General features: G+C 39.1%; 1 protein-coding gene across 1 annotated transcript; it reads right to left on the bottom strand.

Annotated features, from left to right (window-relative positions):
- Positions 1 to 7,598: 7,598 nt before the first annotated feature.
- LOC127653709 (diphthamide biosynthesis protein 3-like) lies at positions 7,599 to 17,748 on the bottom strand. The gene is made up of 3 exons (XM_052140500.1): positions 17,565 to 17,748; positions 17,387 to 17,461; positions 7,599 to 7,914 (listed from the first exon to the last, which is right to left on the bottom strand). The coding sequence occupies exons 1-3, from the start codon at positions 17,670 to 17,672 to the stop codon at positions 7,840 to 7,842; spliced, it is 258 nt and encodes an 85-aa protein (XP_051996460.1). The 5' UTR covers positions 17,673 to 17,748; the 3' UTR covers positions 7,599 to 7,839.
- Positions 17,749 to 21,578: the final 3,830 nt, after the last annotated feature.

The raw sequence follows: 21,578 nt of genomic DNA, 5'->3' as shown, positions 1-21,578 counted from the left end.
TACACATTCTAGGAAATACGGTGGATAACGGGTGCACTTTATAATAAGGTTACATTTGTTACATTAATTAATACATTAGTTATCATGAACTAATGATGAGCAATATATATATATATATATATATATATATATATATATATATATATATATATATACACACAGTATTTATTCATCTTTGGGATGAATAATTAATAAAAATGCAATTAATTGTTAGCTCACGTTCGGATGCATTAAATGTTACCATACAACTTATGATTTAAAAATGTGTTTGTATTCTATATGTTGAAATTAACATGAACAAATATTAATAAATGCTTTAAAAGTTTTGTTCGTGGTTTGTTAGGGCTGCACAATTAATACATTTGAGATTTAAATTACTTGCTAAGATTTTTTTTTTGAATCGGAACACAAATTCAGCATTAAAAAACTACAAAATGTGAACACACAAATAAACAAAGGGCCTTTGTGTAGCACCCGTATGCAGTGCATATATCAGGGTTTGTCTTTTTAACAAATTCATTTCCATGCCTGAACATTTAGCCTTTAATTCTGAAAATGGCAACGAAATCACAATCGCAAATTTGATGGTCAGCATGCTGAGTGACTCCAGCCAGGTCTCTTAAGCAACCAAATTAGTCTGGTTGCTAGGGAGGGTAGAGTCACATGGGGTAACCTCCTCGTGGTCCCTATAATGTGGTTTGTTCTCGGTGTGGTGTGTGGTGAGTTGAGCATGGATATCGCAGTGGATGGCGTGAAGCCTCCTGCATTATGTCTCCGTGGCAACAAGCCACGTGATAAGATGCGTGGGTTGACGGTCTCAGACGCGGAGGCAGCTGGGAATAGTCCTCCGCCATCCAGATTGAGGCGAAACACTATGCAACCACGAGGACTTAAAAAGCGCATTGGGAATTGGGCATTCCAAATTAGGAGAAAAAGGGGAGAAAATCCAAAATAAATAATCTCACCTGTAGTATATTTAGTCTTTCCACTGGAACTCACTACAACTTTTGAAATGTAAAAATACTGCACTTTTATACTTCTGTTTATTTGCAGGTAAACATCATAGTGGGTGGAATTGTCAGATGGTCCCTTGAGTGTTCTAGGCAATGAAAACACATCTGTGCATGTTCAGTCATAATTCTGCTGCCACATCAAGTGTTGACTATGAATGTTTTATGGCCCTTGTGGTACAGTTATATACCCTTTAGACCAACTGTTGCCTTTAGAGAGTGCGGGCATAGTTCGAATTACAGGGGGTACTGGGGGGTACTATACCCCCCAATGAAGACCCAGTACCCCCCAAAGGGACAGAAATATCAGTATTGGGGGGTCAGATAATTTTTCTGATATTGTGAAAAAATATATTTACGGTTACAATATAAGTCAACTCCTATTTTCACTGTAGGAACATTTTAATGTAAAGCGATTTCAGACACCCCTATTGTGGACCGTACCATTTTTAACCACCGTGGCGGCTAGAAGCATTGGAGATAGAGAACGGTTTGCTGCTGACGTGCATGGATAATTATAAGTTGCTAGCTGACGTCTAGCTTGTTGATTTTACAACCTTCATTTATTAACGTGTTTTGTTCTTTCATAGCTCATGTCATGTCTTCATACATTGAATTACCGGCTACTTACCTGTAGGGATGGGACGATTACCGGTTTCACTATAAACCACTATAAAATGTATTGACTACATATGGTTACACGTTGGCCTTGTTGACATGCCCTGCTTTTAACCTTTAGTGACACATCTTACTGGAAACAACAACAGTTTACTTTGCTCACCCAACAACAAAACGAGTCATCGCCCATATTTCTGCTTGCATCATCTGATTGTGGAGAACTATGTCGTGGTTTTCTCTCTTCAGGTATGTTTCCAGTCAAAAAAAAATTCTCTTGACCTTTTTTATGCTCAAAGCGCACATAACAAAACAGTTGGAATGTAAGGGCTGGCATATTGAGGTAAATTCATAACAATGTTACCGTGAATAAGACCCTCGGTCATTGTCCATATTAAAACAGAACATGTAAAGAATAACCTCCATGTGTTGACTGAGCAAATATAAATGTCCTTAAAGGAATAGTTCACCCAAAAATTACAATTCTCACATCATTTACTCACTCACTTTGAAGGAAAATCTTCATTTGAGCTCAACAGAAGAAAGTCATGTACATGCACAGCTCTGTATGTCCATACAATGCAAATGAATTGGTACCAAAAAGTTGAAGCTCAATAAAGCAAAAAAGGTAGCATAATAGTAATCCATACGATATGAAAGGTGTACGTGAGAAACAGATCAATATTGCAGTTGCTTTTTACTATAAATATCCTCCCTGGCCAGTAGGTGGCGTTATGCATGAAGAATTTGAATCGGCAAAAACAAAAGAAAAAAGTGAAAGTGGAGATTTATAGTAAAAAAAGGACTTAAATGTTGATCTGTCTCTCACCCACACCTATTATATAACTTTTTTTTTATCCCTTTTTCTACCAATTTGGAATACCCAGTTCCCACTACTTGGTAGGTCCTCGTGGTGGCGAGGCTACTCACCTCAATCCGTGAGGCGCATGACACCACGGAGACTCACAGCATGTGGAGGCTCATGCTATTCTCCGCGATCCATGCACAATTTACCACTCGCCCCAAAAGAGTGAGAACCACTAATCGTGACCACGAGGAGATTACCCCATGTGGCTGTACCCTCCCTAGCAACCGGACCAATTTGGTTGCTTAAGAAACCTGGCTGGAAGGAGCAGTACCCCCCAATTATGGTGGGGTAATTCGCACTCTGAGTGCGGGTAAAAGAAAACGAATTTCGAGCCTAAAACTAACTTTACCTCACTTCATATACACAGTAGGTCTTTTTAGCCCTTTACATCAACATAAAGTCGTGGGACAAATATTTTGTCTAGAGAACGAGAACATTTTCTTGTGGCCACGAGATTAAAAAGTTGTTCTCTCAACATAATATCTAGTGGCCACAACAAATTATCACGTTCCCACGAGTTATTATGATGTGGCAATGACAAAACTAAATGAACCGAATCTGTCCCTTCCTGGGCACCGTAGGATCCTGATCCTTTGCCAGCCATTTTGCATGCCTGGACATGCTGAGCAAGGCATTGTTAAAGGTGCACTGTCCTGGCATGCTAAAGCTAGCTGTAAAAGCTCATTTTACCTGCTAAAGTAGGTTATGTGAAAATTAGCAAAGAGAGACTCACTTCACTGAAATAAGCAGGTAAATGACAATTAGCCTGAAAACATGGATCCTAAAATGGGCAGGGATTACCGGTACGTTGTTGCAGGTATTCTAAATAACATGATATATTTTAATCTCTTCACCTTGTGTTTTTTATCCAGTGCAACGCAACACCCCGATTAAATATATTAGGACAGAGCATATTAAATACAAATATATGAACCATTAAACAATTCCATTATTTTTCCATTACTTTGCAGATTTGATACATTTCCATGACTTTTCCAGGCCTGGAAATCACAATTTTAAAATTCCCTGATATTTCCGATGACTGTGTATATTGGTATGCACGGGGGTTTTACTGCCCTGCAAACATGCAAAATAACTTTCAAAGAGACACACGTGGAAAAATAACTGAGCAATGCAGTCTTAGCATTTAACAATTATATCCACTGGAAAAGACTCCATGTCTAATCTGAAGAAGCACCTGGAGGATTTCTATACATGTTCACGATATTTGTATGAATTATAAAAATACAATCAATATAATATAAAATATGTTTTGCATTTATGGCCCACAACACAACTACGCACATACACACGGGGTATTTGGCTTCTGTTTTAAATGAGTCCTGAATTAATTCACAAATAAATGCTGAGCTGTTTGTATTTGCACAAGAATGCACACTGCATAGAAAATAAACAACAATACAATTTTGCATTTGTAATTGTTCATTTTTGATAGATTCAATGTTGCATTGAAAGTAAGAATGTCAGTGTATCAAACAAATCCTGTCCAATAATTCTAGATTCTATTCTGCAAAAATGCCTGTAGCAAACAAGTATTTCAGAGGTGTTGGTCACGTGCAGCTTTGGCTCATGCTTCAGTATGGCAGAGAAAGCACACGCAACACCTTCGCTTGAATAATTGAGAGGTCCCAGACCAAAGATATGATGCTGATTGAGAATAAATGGGATTTTACATTATGTATACAAAGTGTTTTTCTCATACTGCATTTGTGTATTTTGTGTTCATTTTAAATTGTGGTGCAGCGGTTAGCACTGTCGCCTCACAGCAAGAAGGTCGTGGGTTCAAACCCTGGTTGCCCCGGCCTTTCAGTGTGGAGTTTGCATGTTCTCCCCGTGTCTGCGTGGGTTCTCTCCGGGTACTCCGGCTTCCTCCCACCATCCAAAAGACATGCAGGCTAGGTTAATTGGTGTCTCCAAAAAAATTGCCCTAGGTGTGGATGTGGATGTGGAGGTGAGTGTGAGTGTATGTCTGTCTATGTGTGGCCCTGCGATGGACTGGCGACCTGTCCAGGGTGTCCCCCGCCTTTCGCCCAATGTTAGCTGGGATAGGCTCCAGCCCCCCGCAACCCTGTACACAGGATAAGCGGTTGACGATGAATGGATGGATGGATTTTTGAGAATGTGTAATGAGTTTCAGCAAATCGGTCCTTGCAATTGGAAAAATCTGTATATATGCAACAGAGCATGTTTCATGAGAAAGGTCACCATTAATGGCAATTGTCCAAGCAGAGCATGTGCTGTTATCATGTTGTTGAAGTCTGTGATCACCCTTGACTGTCAGTACTGAATGTGTGTGTGTGTTTCCTGATTCGCTCAGTGAGAGACAGAGTTAAAATACTATTGAGTGCAGAATTCCTGCTGCTGGCTTCTGATGCCAGTCATCGGAAAGATGGGCCTTTCAATACCATCTGAAGGACAGCAAATGTCAGTTACAGACACTCACACCAAGGCTGACTGATGACAAGCCAAATAACAATATTTAGATGACAGAAAAACACAAAAGGATCAACTCATGGCACTGGTCCAAGGCTGGACTTTCAGTCTACAGGAATTACTTTTTAAAGATTATATTTAACATCGTTTCCAGAGACTGGCACCATGCACTGGATACACATTGGTGTCACAACAATAGAAGCCCATGTTCTATTAACATTTGTAGACAATCTCTTGGTTATAAATGTGTAAATAACATGGAAAGTAAAATATAAATATTTTTACATGGAACTTTCTACAGTAAAGCAGTAGTGATGATTGCATACCGCTTCACCACCATTCAATCCTGTTGCAGATGTACTGTAAGAAAAGTGATCAAAAATGCTTCCTCGATTTGAAAAAATAGAAGTTTATACTGTAACCACAAATCTCCATTTGGTCCCAAACTAGCGGGGGGGAAAGCTTAATTTGAGCTAAATTAGCAACCCTGTTATACCCATTCTGACCTTGTGTAGGTCCCCCTTGTGCCGGTAAAACAACACCAACCTGCATCTCAGAATAGCATTCAGAGATGATGTCCTTCTCAACACAATTGCGATTATCTAATCAGCCAATCGTGTGGGAGCAGAACAGTGCATAAAATCAGGCAGATACGTGTCAGGAGCTTCAGTTAATGTTCACATCAACCATCAGAATGGGGGAAAAAATTTGATTTCAGTGATTTCGACCATGGCATGATTGTTGGTTCCAGAGAGGCTGGTTTGAGTATTTCTGTAACTGCTGGCCTCTAGAATTTACTCCGAATGGAAGTCTACAGTAACTCTACAGTGCTATTCTGAGATGCAGGTTGGCACTGTTTTGGTGGCATGAGGGGGACATACACAATATTAGGCAGGTCAGTGATGATCAGTGTATATATATATATATAAAAGGTCAGAATGGGTATAACAGGGTTAGAAATATAGCCCAAATTAAGCTTTCTCTCAGCTAGTTTGGGACCAAATGTTTATTTCTAAACAACAAAATCACACAAATCAGTTTTAAACTGCAATAAGCCATGTCCCGAATTTTGATAACATGGTTTCAAATATGCTGAACCTTTAATAAAAAATATTTCTTAAAAAAAAAAAAGAATAGGGGGTCTGTGGAGCTCAGCGAGTATTGACGCTGACTATCACAGCTGGAGTCATGAGTTCGAATCCAGTGTTTTCTGAGTGACTCCAGCCAGGTCTCCTAAGCAACCAAATTGGCCTGGTTGCTAGGGATGGTAGAGTCACATGGGGTAACCTCCTCGTGGTCGCTATAATGTGGTTCTCGCTCTCGGAGGGGCGTGTGGCGAGTTATGTGTGGATGCCGCGGAGAATAGTGTGAAGCCTCCACAAGCGCTACGTCTCCATGGTAACACGCTCAACAAGCCACGTGATAAGATGCACAGACTGATGGTCTCAGATGTGGAGGCAACTGAGATTTGTCCTCCGCCACCCAGATTGAGGCAGTACGCATTTAGAGCGCATTGGGCGTTACAAATTGGGGAGAAAATAATAATAATAATAAAGTAATAGGCTATACTTTACATAGTGCATATGGAATTATCTTGCTTCAATACAATTACACATCTTGAAAATATGTTTTAAGGGTTAGTTAATCTAAAATCTATTTCAAAGCACTCGGACTCTAAATTAACCTTAATCTGACATAATTTTGAGGAACTACCTCTAACAGTAAAAACAGAAATAAGCCGTTTAAGAATACAATCCTTACCTTTGGGACAGCCATCTTTTGCAGCAATTACAGCATTAAATATTTGGGCTTTTAATGTGCAAGCGTTGCATAATATTTCAGAAATGTGTTCAGCCCTCTCGCAGGTAGCCGATTTGCTACAGAATGTTTGAAATATGAAATAGTGGCACAAAATGTCATCTGAATCGGCATACAGGACGTTTACCTTTTTGTTTTTGGGAAACTTCAATCTTAATTTGGCTTTATATCGTTGATCATTGTCCAGCTGAAAGATAATCTTTCGATCAAGCATCAGTTGTTTAACGACCCGAAACAAATTCCTTCGTGCATCATTTATGCTCCCTTCTCTTTTTAACAGTACAATGCAATTGTACTGTGTGGGCAATGTGATTTTAGCCTCATCCTTTTCTATTACTTTGTATTTCTTTATTATTACTATTACTATTAAAAATGGTCAGAACACAATGTTTTCCTCAAACACTGCAACTGGGCTACTCTTAGGCTATTTAGTAAACTTCAAACTGGTGTCATACCTTACCTACAGTGAAATAGGGAATTCCTCTGTACACACAGTACTTTATCAGAGTTGTTGACCCAATGGCACTCTCTGGTGTTCAAAAAGCAAAAGCATGTAGCTCACATTGCAGAATTTACTCACAGAGATTGTGCAGCTCTGGGAAAGTCCTCATGTTTAACATTACATGGGCAATAATTTTTTAAGTGGAAGTTGTGTTTTGTTTTTAACCGTTAGTCTTTTGAGTTGTGAGTTACCTTCATTGTGAAATGCAGCAATTTAAATAAGAGTCGGTGCGTCCAAACGTATGATTGGGAGTGTATCCTCCAATGACCAGCAGGAATACAAATCTTTAAGATTACAATGCAAACAAAATCCAGGTGATTAAAATTCCTGAACATTTATTTTCAAACGAGAACTGAGGGATATTTTAAAAAGGTCTTAAAAAAATAAATAGCTTTAACAACAAACTGATAATTCATGTGCAAATCTTGGTGCTAAAAGTGTCTTGAGTCACTGAGGCCCAGTAAGTTGTCCTCACAAAAGATCTGCAAACATAGCAGGAACTGAAATGAGAGATGTGCGTTTTAAGTCCATTATGATATCCAAGAGTCACGTGCAGGAGTTCTGTGAACGTCTCAGCTCTGGGCCAGCTCCAGTTTGTTTTCGGACATATTTGGTGCTTCAATCACTTCTCCGCACATGAATTGCTCCTACAGGAAAGAGATCACATATTTCAGTCTATTTGAGCAACACCATTTCTCATAATTTAACCTGAAATGTTCTTTAAGTCACATTGAGGATGTCATGTTCAACACTTGCTTTTGTATCTTTGTTGTGTTGACTGCCTGAAGTTGACAAATCACAGACATACTGTATAATCCTGGCTACAGTTTGTAATTACACAATTTGAGGCCTGCAATGCCGCTATAGTTTTGAATCACTATGGAGATTCCAGTTAGATCTTCGACATGCTGAAACAAAGTCCTTTGAGTCCTGAATGCTGAACATGGATGGTCGAGTTGCATGATCACATGCAACTTAACATGCAATTTATTTGGTAGCCAATAGTGCACAGCATTCAAAGCAAAGAGCCTAGTTATTATTTGGGAATTAATTAATGTTGATTCTACATGCAGAGCTTTCATCGGGTTACAAATACCATGCAAATGTGTTCCTGTTTACATTACCTTTTGTTTTCTTGCACTAGCCAGTCTGGTACATATATTAAAGTAGCCTACCAGTTTGCAGAAAGCCACCAGGATCTACATTCAAGTCACCAGCCCTAATGCCACTCCCCCAACACACACCAGCATAAAAGAGTACTGCTGACGCCACAGACTCATAGACGGAATGGAGCATTACCCACCCAACTCCAAAAGATCTCAGCCTCCTCAAGAGAGTTGGCTCTGGCCTTTTTTTAATATATACAATGTCTGTGTTGGTGGCCCAGCTTAACTTATTGTCCAAGTGCACTCAAAGATATTTATGAGGTAACCATCTGAATGTCCTCCACGTGAATACTGGTAGGAGACGGTGCTGGTTTTGCCCGCCTGAAATCAACCACCATCTCTTTGGTTTTATTGGTGTTAAACTGGAGGTGGTTTCATTTACACCAGTCCACAAAGTTCTCCACAAGCCTCATGTACTCCTCATCCTTTCCTTCACTAATAGACCCCATGATCACAGAGTCATCAGAACATTTCTGGAGGTGGCATGCCTCCATGTTATATTTGAAATCTGAGGTGTAAAAAGTGAATGGAAATGGTGCCAAAACAGTCCCCTGTGGCACACCTTACCTTGCAGACTGTCAAATCTGAAATACAGTTCTGTAGACGCACATACTGCATTCTGCCTGTCAGATAATAATCCATAATCCACGTTACAGTAGGTGCATCTACATGTGCTGCCCTTAACTTATCTTGAAGTGTGGCTGTATAGAATAAAAAGCACTTGAGAAATCAACAGAATAAATCGCACCATACTCCTTGGCTTCTCCAAATGTAGATAAGCCTTGTGTAGTAGGTTGATGATGGCATTCTCCAATCCCACTTGTGTCTGGTAGAAAAACTGCATAGGATCCAATAAAGTGCCAACCTGGGATTTATGGTGGGGGAAGACTATTCTCTCCAGTATCTTCACCAAATGCAATGTCAACGCCACTGGTCTGAAGTCATTCAGATCTTTACGGTTCCCAATTTTTGGCACTGGCACCACACAGGAAGTCTTCCAGAGGACCGGAACCTTTTCCACAATCAATCTCATATTAAACAAATGCAGCACCACTCCACTCAGCTGTTCGGCACATACCTTAAGGACCATTGAGCTTATGCCATCAGGGCTGGCTGCCTTTCCAGCATGGAGCCTAGATGTAATGTACAGGCCATATGGAGAGTGGGGAATTAATGGGTTGTATTGGTAAATGTGATGTCAATATTTAAGGAGAGGATTGTTAGTGGAACAGTTGATGGTAAAAGAGTGGTTGGTACAGAGCCAATAGATGCATCAGAGATGAACCAATTAAAAACATTCAGCTCGTTGGTTCTGTCCAGACCCTGATCTCGTTGCTGGCTGCTTAATATCTTATATCCAGAAATCTTTCTCTTTCCATTCCACACCTCTCTCACATTGTTGTTCTGGACCCTGTCCTCTAGTATTTTCCTATATGCCTCCTTTCCCTCTTTAACTCTCACCTTCAGCTCCCTCTGCACCCATCTCTAAAGGCCGATATCTTCTCATTCAAGAGGGCCTTAAGTTCACTGGTAACCAATGGCTTGTTATTTGGGAAGCAACGCACAGTCTTTGTTGCCAAAACACGGTCCACACAGAAGCTTATTTATCCTGTCACACATTGAGTGAGCTCATCAATACTATCTCCATTAGAATAACAGAGAACATTCCAGTCCGTAATTCCAAAATAGTCCCTTAATGCATCATTTGCCTCATTAAACCATTTCCTCACTGTTCATGCCATAATTGATGGTTGCTGAACAAGTGGATTATATCTACATAGCAAATGAACCAAATTATGATCAGATTTGCCAAGCGGTGGAGAGGCACTGTATGCATCACTGAGATTGGCATATAAAAGGACCAAAGTTTTATTGTCTCTGGTTGGACATTTTACAAACTGGGTAAAAGTTGGCAGAACAGACGCAAGCGAAACATGATTAAAATCATGCCTTGGTAAGAGAGGTGACCATGAACACTATGGGAGAAACTGGAAGAAGGACGACCATTACTGCAATACTCCACCGATATGGGATTTATGGCAGAGTGGCCAGACGGACGCCTCTCCTCAGTTCAAGACACATAAAAGCACTTCAAGGACTCTCAGACTGTGAGAAACAAGATTCGCTGGTCTGATGAAACAAAGATTGAACTGTTTGGCCTCAATTCCAAGCATCATGTCTGGAGGAAACCAGGCACCCCTCATCACCTGCACAACACCATCCCAACGGTGAAGCATGGTGGTGGTGGCATCATGCTGTGGGGGTGTTTTTCAGCAGCAGGGACTGGGGACTGGTCAGGGTTGAGCGAAAGCTGAACTCAGCAAAATACAGAGATATCCTTAATGGAAATTAGTCCAGAGTGCTCAGGACCTCAGAATGGGCCAAAGGTTCACTTTCCAACAGGACAATGACCCAAAGCACACAGCCAAGACAACGCAAGAGTGGCTTCGGGACAACTCTATGAATGTCCTTGCATGGCCCAGCCAGAGTCTGAACTTGAACCCAATCGAGCATCTCTGGGGAGACCTGAAATTGGCTTCCCACCGACAGTCCCCATCCAACATGAGCTTGAGAGGATCTACAGAGAAGAATGGCAGAAAATCGCCAAATCCAGGCATGCAAAGCTTGTCACAGCATCCCCAAAAAAGACTTGAGGCTGTAAGCGCTGCCAAAGGTGCTTCAACTAAGTACTGAGTTAAGGGGCTGAATACACAAGTCAATGTGATAATTCAGTTTTTTTTCTTCTTTTTAATACATTTGCAAAGTTGTGAAAAATCTGTTTTTTTCTTAGTCATTATGGGGTATGGAGTGTAGATTGATGTGAAAATAATTAATAATTTAAAGCTGAGGCTGCAACATAACAAAATGTGAAAAAAATGAAGAGGTCTGAATACTTTATGAATGCACTGTATATTCATATCCTGACCTAAAGAATGATACTGACCCATAGTGCAGCTCTTAGGGTTTTTATTTTTCATAAACTATTAATTATTACGTCTGTTGACCTTCACTTTTCCAATTCAGTTTAGTTCTGTAAAACATTTATGTCAAGTGGATTTACAGCTTGTTTATTACTAAAGCTTTGTACAATTCTTTATCCTTTGATTTATTGATAGATATGAGGAGGCAAAGATATAAAAAGAGTGTGGACATCTTATTTCTCCAAAACCTAAATAATTCACAGCACGCTTAAAGCCACATTTCCAGTGAAAGCATTCTTCCTTATTTTTTTCATTCTGGTAAAATAAAAAAGGAGAAATTAGTCCGAATGTTAGAGATTGAGAGCCTAGCCCCATTCACTTTCCATAAATTACCACAGAATTGAAATGTTACCATTATTATTATTAGTGCTTGTGCGACCTTCGGGAAATTTTTGTCTTTTTTCGATTATTTTGCACGTGTTAATGCCAACGGCCAAAGGTGTGAATTTTTGTTATTTCAACCTCAGTTCCTACAACACATCTATAACACACTGTGTACACAAAATAGTTACACTCAGGACCTTCAGGACAAAGATGTCCCAATTTAAACCCATTAAAAAGGCAATATTTGATATCAGTTCCGATATAGCATAAAATCATGAATTATCTGATAATCTGCTTTCATTCTGGAGCCCTGGCTTCACAAATTACTTTTATAATATTCTCCACAAGATGGCGCCATTTTTCTCATGTGTATCCTATGGAGCAAATACAAGCTTTTCCCCCTATTCTCCGTTTCCTGTATTATAGAGACCTGCAGGACAACTGAATAAATGATGCAGATAAAACTGTGTGGGTGGGTGGGTGTGTGTGTGTGTGTGTGTTGGTATGGATGTCAGTGTTATGTATATATATATATATATATATAAATATATATATTATATATAAATAACAGTGGCATTATGTAAACAAACTGACATTTAAAGGGTTAAAATCTTGAAAAATAATGAATATTTTGTAGTTTTGATCAGGACTGATGTTGGTTAAAAAATGGTATTCATTGAAAATATTATTATGGCAGTTTTCTTCTCTAATGGCACTTTTCCACTGCAGTTTAGTGCCGCCTCAACGTGGGTGGGATTATAGGATGATCGTCATAGTAACGCCGCCTCTACAAGGGCTGGGTATCGTTCAAAAATGTTCTATATCGATACCGGTTCCTAAACAATAATTTTGTCAAAACTTTGGTCGAGGGGAAAAAAAGAATTCGAGGAACTGTATTTCTGTATTACCGCTGGTTGGACGCTAGGTGGTTCTATGGGTTAATTTTCATTAAGCAGGGTTAGCAAGCAAGACACCTTGATTTCAAACTTTTTACATTATTTTTTATTTATTTTAACTAAACGTTCAAATGAAATTGGAAAATAATAAGTGCATTTAAAATGTGTTGTAAAACCATCTTTCAAAAAGTTGAACAACAGTTGTGAACATCTCTCAGCAAAGAAGCTTCATCTGTGCTTTCTCTACCTCTCGAGTATTTCGTTATCCGGGAAAATATATCATGTGTGAATAAATTTGTTTAGTTCCCTCCTTCACTATATATATATATCCAATTACATCAGAAACCTCTGAGGGACTAGGTAATATTCTTGCTTTATTGATTTGCATTGAAAATTAAACAATTAATTAAAAAACGAAAAACTTAAATCAAATACATTTCTAAATTCAAATTGCACTCCAAATGAAATGAAAAAGCAAATAAATAAATAATAAAAGTGAGAAAATAATATATATACACAGGTGAAACTCGAAAAATTTGAATATCGTGCAAAAGTTCATTAATTTCAGTAATTCAACTTAAAAGGTGAAACTAATATATTATATAGACTCATTACAAGCAAAGTAAGATATTTCAAGCCTTTATTTGATATCATTTTGATGATTATGGCTTACAGCTTATGAAAACCCCAAATTCAGAATCTCAGAAAATTAGAATATTGTGAAAAGGTTCAGTATTGTAGGCTCAAAGTGTCACACTCTAATCAGCTAAACACCTGCAAAGGGTTCCTGAGCCTTTAAATGGTCTCTCAGTCTGGTTCAGTTGAATTCACAATCATGGGGAAGACTGCTGACCTGACAGTTGTGCAGAAAACCATCACTGACACCCTCCACAAGGAGGGAAAGCCTCAAAAGGTAATTGCAAAAGAAGTTGGATGTTCTCAAAGTGCTGTATCAAAGCACATTAATAGAAAGTTAAGTGGAAGGGAAAAGTGTGGAAGAAAAAGGTGCACAAGCAGCAGGGATGACCGTAGCCTGGAGAGGATTGTCAGGACAAGGCCATTCAAATGTGTGGGGAGCTTCACAAGGAGTGGACTGAGGCTGGAGTTACTGCATCAAGAGCCACCACACACAGGCGGGTCCTGGACATGGGCTTCAAATGTCAAGCGTCTTACCTGGGCTAAAGAAAAAAAGAACTGGTCTGTTGCTCAGTGGTCCAAAGTCCTCTTTTCTGATGAGAGCAAATTTTGCATCTCATTTGGAAACCAAGGTCCCAGAGTCAGGAGGAAGAATGGAGAGGCACACAATCCAAGATGCTTGAAGTCCAGTGTGAAGTTTCCACAGTCTGTGTTGGTTTGGGGAGCCATGTCATCGGCTGGTGTTGGTCCACTGTGCTTTATTAAGTCCAGAGTCAACGCAGCCGTCTACCGGGACATTTTAGAGCACTTCATGCTTCCTTCAGCAGACAAGCTTTATGGAGATGCTGACTTCATTTTCCAGCAGGACTTGGCACCTGCCCACACTGCCAAAAGTACCAAAACCTGGTTCAATGACCATGGTATTACTGTGCTTGATTGGCCAGCAAACTCGCCTGACCTGAACCCCATAGAGAATCTATGGGGCATTACTAAGAGAAAGATGAGAGACATGAGACCAAACAATGCAGAAGAGCTGAAGGCCGCTATTGAAGCATCTTGGTCTTCCATAACACCTCAGCAGTGCCACAGGCTGATAGCATCCATGCCACGCCGCATTGAGGCAGTAATTAATGCAAAAGGGCCCAAACCAAGTACTGAGTACATATGCATGATTATACTTTTCAGAGGGCCGACATTTCTGTATTTAAAATCCTTTTTTTTTATTGATTTCATGTAATATTCAAATTTTCTGAGATTCTGAATTTGGGGTTTTCATAAGCTGTAAGCCATAATCATCAAAATTATATCAAATAAAGGCTTGAAATATCTTACTTTGCTTGTAATGAGTCTATATAATATATTAGTTTCACCTTTAAGTTGAATTACTGAAATGAATGAACTTTTGCGCGATATTCTAATTTTTCGAGTTTCACCTGTATATATATATACACTCACCTAAAGGATTATTAGGAACACCTGTTCAATTTCTCATTAATGCAATTATCTAATCAACCAATCACATGGCAGTTGCTTCAATGCATTTAGGGGTGTGGTCCTGGTCAAGACAATCTCCTGAACTCCAAACTGAATGTCAGAATGGGAAAGAAAGGTGATTTAAGCAATTTTGAGCATGGCATGGTTGTTGGTGCCAGGCGGGCGGTCTGAGTATTTCACAATCTGCTCAGTTACTGGGATTTTCACGCACAACCATTTCTAGGGTTTACAAAGAATGGTGTGAAAAGGGAAAACATCCAGTATGCAGCAGTCCTGTGGGCTGAAAATGCCTTGTTGATGCTAGAGGTCAGAGGAGAATGGGCCGACTGATTCAAGCTGATAGAAGAGCAACTTTGCCTGAAATAACCACTCGTTACAACCGAGGTATGCAGCAAAGCATTTGTGAAGCCACAACACGCACAACCTTGAGGCGGATGGGCTACAACAGCAGAAGACCCCACCGGGTACCACTCATCTCCACTACAAATAGGAAAAAGAGGCTACAATTTGCAAGAGCTCACCAAAATTGGACAGTTGAAGACTGGAAAAATGTTGCCTGGTCTGATGAGTCTCGATTTCTGTTGAGACATTCAGATGGTAGAGTCAGAATTTGGCATAAACAGAATGAGAACATGGATCCATCATGCCTTGTTACCACTGTGCAGGCTGGTGGTGGTGGTGTAATGGTGTGGGGGATGTTTTCTTGGCACACTTTAGGCCCCTTAGTGCCAATTGGGCATCGTTTAAATGCCACGGCCTACCTGAGCATTGTTTCTGACCATGTCCATCCCTTTATGGCCACCATGTACCCATCCTCTGATGGCTACTTCCAGCAGGATAATGCACCATGTCACAAAGCTCGAATCAATTCAAATTGGTTTCTTGAACATGACAATGAGTTCACTGTACTAAAATGGCCCCCACAGTCACCAGATCTCAACCCAATAGAGCATCTTTGGGATGTGGTGGAACGGGAGCTTCGTGCCCTGGATGTGCATCCCACAAATCTCCATCAACTGCAAGATGCTATCCTATCAATATGGGCCAACATTTCTAAAGAATGCTTTCAGCACCTTGTTGAATCAATGCCACGTAGAATGAAGGCAGTTCTGAAGGCGAAAGGGGGTCAAACACAGTATTAGTATGTGTTCCTAATAATCCTTTAGGTGAGTGTATATATATACACACACACACACACACACACACACACACGTAACCACATTTCCATTTACCGTCAGGCAAGAATCCGTCTAAACATGCAGATGGACAATTACTTATAATGAAGACAAAAAAACTATTATAAATGTAAAAATAATAATTATAATGATGATAATAATCACTGAAATATAAATCATGGTTCGAGGTGTTTTTGTATTATTTTAAATAGTGAACTGAACTCAAAGCACCTCCTGAACTGATGTCTGAGGTAATTTGGTCGGTCCGGTGTTAGCCGTGTGCGGCCGACAGCTGAGACACTTCCTGAGAAACTTTGTTTTGCGTCGTTTCGCTCATCGCGCCTCACGAGAGGAACATCTGCACCTCGTTTATTGTCTGCGTCGTTTTGCGCACAGACATTTATTTTTTCACAATTTGTGACGATTCTCCCTGACCAATCAGTGATCTGCAGGATTTTGACATCACATTTAATATCGGCTCGGCTTGCTTGGAACCTCGATCAGGTACCAGGTACTATCCAGAGTGGAAAACCCCCAAAAAGTGAGCAGAGTCGAGTCGAGTTGTATCGTGCAGCCCCATAAGATTCTGAGTGTTTTTTGTTGTTTTTTTATGACACTGCACAAAAAAAATAATAATGCATCAAAATCAATGTTGTTGATCATCATTGAGATATTCCAGACTAAAAATCCCCTTAGCATTTAGTAGCCTATATGGAAAATAATTCATTTGTGTGAGTGTTTTTTATTTTTAATATATATATGGAATTATAAACGCAAACTGGCATTTAAAATCTTGAAACTTTAAAAAAAAAAATAATAATAATTGCAAGTGGAAAATAATATTAATGTAAAATATTATTATGGCAGTTTTTCAACATGGACATTTTTGTCCTTGAATGATCTCAGAGTAACTATTTGTTTTATTGACGTACAAGGATTTGTAAGTGATTTTAGCGTTCTGAAGCATTCATGTGACGGAGTTGTTTACTTAGCCACGCCCCCTCATTCCAAAACCCCGCCCTTAAAAGATAATTTTGAGACCAAAACTGAGCAAAAGAGCAGCATTGTTTGTTCCTGTGGCTGTTAAATTCAACATTGGCACAATAGCGCCCTCAACTGACAAACATCATGAATCACAGCCTCAATGATCCGCTTCAAATACAACACTATGAGAATGAGCACAATGATTGACAGGTGAAAAGTGTCACATTTACAAAGTCTACAGCTGTCACAGAGACTGGTGATAACACTTATTTCATTAATATCTAAAGGAGTAGGAAAGTTTTAGCACAATTTTCCATAAAAAAAAAAAAAAATTCCATTAACTTTAACGCCTGGTGTGATTGTACTAATAACCTTTTTTTTTCTGTTTTGGCAGTCCAGCATAACAGATCAAAAACCAAGCAAGATCACAACATAAATATCAGAAGCATACTAAACATCTCACCTTATCATAGATTACTTTCACTATTAGTGAGCAGCTCGGGCAGGTGGCCACTTCTTCGCCATTCTCCAGATCCTCCTGCACACCATAAGGACTTAAATCAAACACACAAGCATGATAAAGACTTTTTAAATGTTACCTATAACTATTTAAGATATTTGCCATTGAATTAAACTCTTGCCTTCGTTATGGCGAATCTGTCCCCACAAGGACAGGGGAAATAATATGTTTCTGTTTCTTCGTCATATTCAAAATCTTCGATTTCAACCTCGTCGTGAAATACCGCCATATTAATCTGTTTGTTTTGCTCTGCTGCTCCTCACACAGCCTCACCGGTACCGGTCCAACATGTGCCCGCTGTCACAGTGATGGTGGCGCAGACATATGACGTAATCAAGCAGCGAATTAACGCAAACAGGCTGTTCACAATTTATCCACCAGAGGGTGACAAATCTCTATCCAAATGTGTGACTTTCTTTCTTCTGCAGAACACGAATGAAGATTTTTAGAAGAATATTTCATCTCTGTTGGTCAATGCAAGTGAATGATGACCAGAACTTTGAAGCTCCAAAAAGCACATTAAGGCAGCATTAAAGTAAACTATAAGACTCCAGTGGTTTAATCTGTATTTTCAGATTATTCATAATTGTAAAAAGGACTTAAATATTGATCTGTTTCTCACCCACACCTACAATCTCATATCACTTCTGAAGAATTAAACCACGGGAGTCACAAGGGCAATGAGTCAAAAGTACAGAAATTTCGCAGAGGTTTCGCAGGTTTTGTATGTTGAATAAACAATGGAACAAGCCACACTGGCATACATTAAGGCAAGGGTCAACTACATTATGAAGGCAGAATTATTATTTTTAATAACCCTTGTCTTAGTCTACATTATTTAAAACAATGGTTTGATATTTTTGTACGAATCCTTTTCCATTTTTGTTTTTTCATGAATATTTGTGTGCCTCATAATTGTTTTTAAATGTTGCAGAAAATCCAATAGAAGGCAATTTAATGCCGGTGTAAATTTAAAGAGGTGGAGATTTAGTTTTGGTGGTGGTGGAATGACGGGGGAACCAATGTATCTTTGAAGTAAGCGACTATGCAGAGATTAACTTTAAAAAATAAATCGGCATTGGAGTAAAAAGTGTGACAACTATTCTTGGTCTCTCCTATATAGTGTGTATACTGTGCAGAGTATGCACTTTTTCTATCTGCATGGAATACATGGATACATTTGTCAAAATGTGCAGAATACAACAGATCACATTGTGCTGCATGTGTGCTGTATCCAACAATGCAATGTGTTCGACCCCACACTTCAAGTGTGACGAATGAACTGGAAGTACAGTAACATCAGCTGTGATTTGAACATCTCTTGGCTTGTAATTTGATTCGAGTGCCCCTAAATTAAACATGATGAGGCAGTTTGATCTCATAGTGAAATCGGAAACAGCAGGTTCACTTTTCTTTAGCTAAACTTGGTCTGCTGTGCTTCCTGAAATGTGAAACACTGCCCCCAGTGGCCAAAGCGGTAAATGCTGTTGGTCATATAGACACTTGTGAGCTCCATTTTCTGGGTGAAATGTCCACAGGGTGGCGCCAAAAAGCTATTCGTAAAGCGAGTTGTTTTCAGCAATAGGGTACTGGATCTAATAAAGTGAAGAGGAATGCATATTAAATAAACTGTACCCCCAAACCCAAACACCAAACCTACACACAGGGCTGGGAGGGTTACTTTTGAAATATATTCCACTACAGATTACAGAATACATGCGTCTTCTGTTGGATTACTCAAGGTCAGTAATGTAATCTAAATACTTTGGATTACTTCTTCAGCACTGGTAGATTAACTTGTTTTGACTATAAAAACTCAAAATACATGTTAAAAATATATTCTCTGAAAAACCCAAATATCTCATGCAGTGTTTCTAAAACAAGATAAATCAAATTCTGATCTTGTTTTAAGGATTTTTAGATATTTTTACAGGAAAACAGTATAAACATTATTATCAAGAATACGATTTTTGCCATAATATCAAAGATCTTACTAGAAAATAAGAAATTATGATTCAATGTGAATTTTCTTGATAATAACTATGATCGTGTCTGGTCACGTGTGCATGTAAAATGGCTAGAATTAGCATTTTAGCTTAGCATAAAATGCTAACAATTACACAAGCTTTATTTCTATTTCTTCTGCTCCAAACGTACTTCAAACGTACTTCTCTGTCTGCTCGTATGAATGTCACACATCATCAGAAAGTGTTTCACTGCTGTTCAAATGCACTTTGGATCATTTATATGTATAAATGTTTCCATCTGAAAGAACTAAATATTAAATGAAACAAATGACAATAAAATGCAAAGTAATCTCTTCAGTAATCCAATTACTTTTTGAATGTAACTCTATTCTAATTACCAATGATTTAAATTGTAACTGTAGTGGAATACAGTTACTTATATTTAGTATTTTAAATACGTAATCCCGTTACTTGTATTCTGTTACTCCCCAACCCTGCCTACACATACAGTAACATCAGTGGGGTACAATTTTAATGTTAGAGGGGAAAATGCAACCTCAGAATCATCAGATATTCGTCACTGATTATGTGAACGCGATTTAACACAGGATCTGAACCCAGGTCTCCCACGATGCTGAGCTTAATAAAGTGCTCGGTGAGTATATATCCGGGAAGCATATCCGGCCATATTCACTTGAATCCCTCGTGCATGTACACTAGACTCAAGCATTAGGAAGAATTCAAATAGACCTGCATCTTTTGGCACCAAACCCTTACATACTTGGCAACTGGCTGTCTAATATGTTTTCAAAAATTCACCCCAGATTCTGTGAAAATCTAATGTTGTAATTGTTGGAAGGAATTTAGTTTAGTATTGAATTAGTTTTGGTGATTACAATATTTCTGACATTATAGCACCTTTGGTTCAGTTAGTCTCCGTGACGTAACTGGAATAAAAACAAGCATTCTTTCTAGCAATGCCAATGGGATTAACTGATTAAACAGATTTGCCCTATTTGAGGAGGTAAGAGAGGAGAATGTAACTTTCCCAAGAACTCTTGAGGCTCTAATGAGGCCGCCGCATCCAACAATTAAGTGGTTTCTTGCAAATATGTGCTGTTGTATTTTACCTTAAAGTCAACATGAAACGTTGTTCAGTTCACAACCCATTTTACTTGCATAATCTGGCATATTTCCGAGTGAAACATGATATTCAATCAAATATATTTATACATCAGAAAAAGGTTAAAGGTTAAAAGTGGAGGTTCTCTACAGAATGCAGGTTGTTGGCGAGAGGTCGAAAAAGAAGAGGAATTAGTGAGCTGAAAAGTCTTTTCTGTGGCATCGATAAATTATGCACATGCACACCAAGACCAGGACCATGGGTTAAGAAAGTAATTATGGTCAACTTTGGTTTCATTATGACTTGAAAAACCAGTCCAGCACATGTCTGGTAGTCCAGGATGTTTCTAGGGAAACCAATCAAGAAATAAACACAAGATAATCATGAACCACCAGTTTCACACACCTAGCTTGACATCAAAGGAATGGAGCTGGGGAATGTCCCCATGTGGACTGCAGTCACAACACAATGCTAGGATAGTAGTGTGTGGTCACTGCCAAATATCTTAAACTTTAAGCCAGTCTGAAGAAGGAAATCATCTACATCAACCAATCTGGTGAAGCTGCTTGACCAGCATGGTCTTTCTGATTGGTTTAGCTAGTTTCAAATCCTTGACACACTAGCATCCCATAGGAGACCAGCACCCAAATCACAAGATAAGTTGGTAACCATTAATGCTGGTCTTTTCAGCAGAGAATCACTCTGACTTATCGGACTCTTCTTCAGGGTCCTGTTCAATGACTAGCTTCTACATCACTGGAGGGGCTCCAGAGTGAGAAATCAGAAACACTAAAGCCCGTTTCCATCATGGTGTTGGTTGTTTGCATTAGACACAGTTGTTATGTTGTTGTGCAACAAGAACATTTTATTAGTTTTACAAACTCATTAGTTCATAATGAAGATAAACTGAATTGACAAGGATGGACAAAACAAGGAAAGACACTTCGAGACACAGATGCTTAAAATACCTTTGCTTATAGAGGCGCTAAATCCATTGAAATTATGCACATGGAATGAAATGATTTGCCAAAGAGGAGCTATCTAT

This window comes from Xyrauchen texanus, chromosome 13 (genome assembly GCF_025860055.1).
Source record: "Xyrauchen texanus isolate HMW12.3.18 chromosome 13, RBS_HiC_50CHRs, whole genome shotgun sequence".
Classification (NCBI taxonomy): domain Eukaryota; kingdom Metazoa; phylum Chordata; class Actinopteri; order Cypriniformes; family Catostomidae; genus Xyrauchen; species Xyrauchen texanus.
The sequence above is the reverse complement of the archived record's forward strand: the minus strand, read 5'-3'. Positions and strand labels throughout refer to the sequence as shown.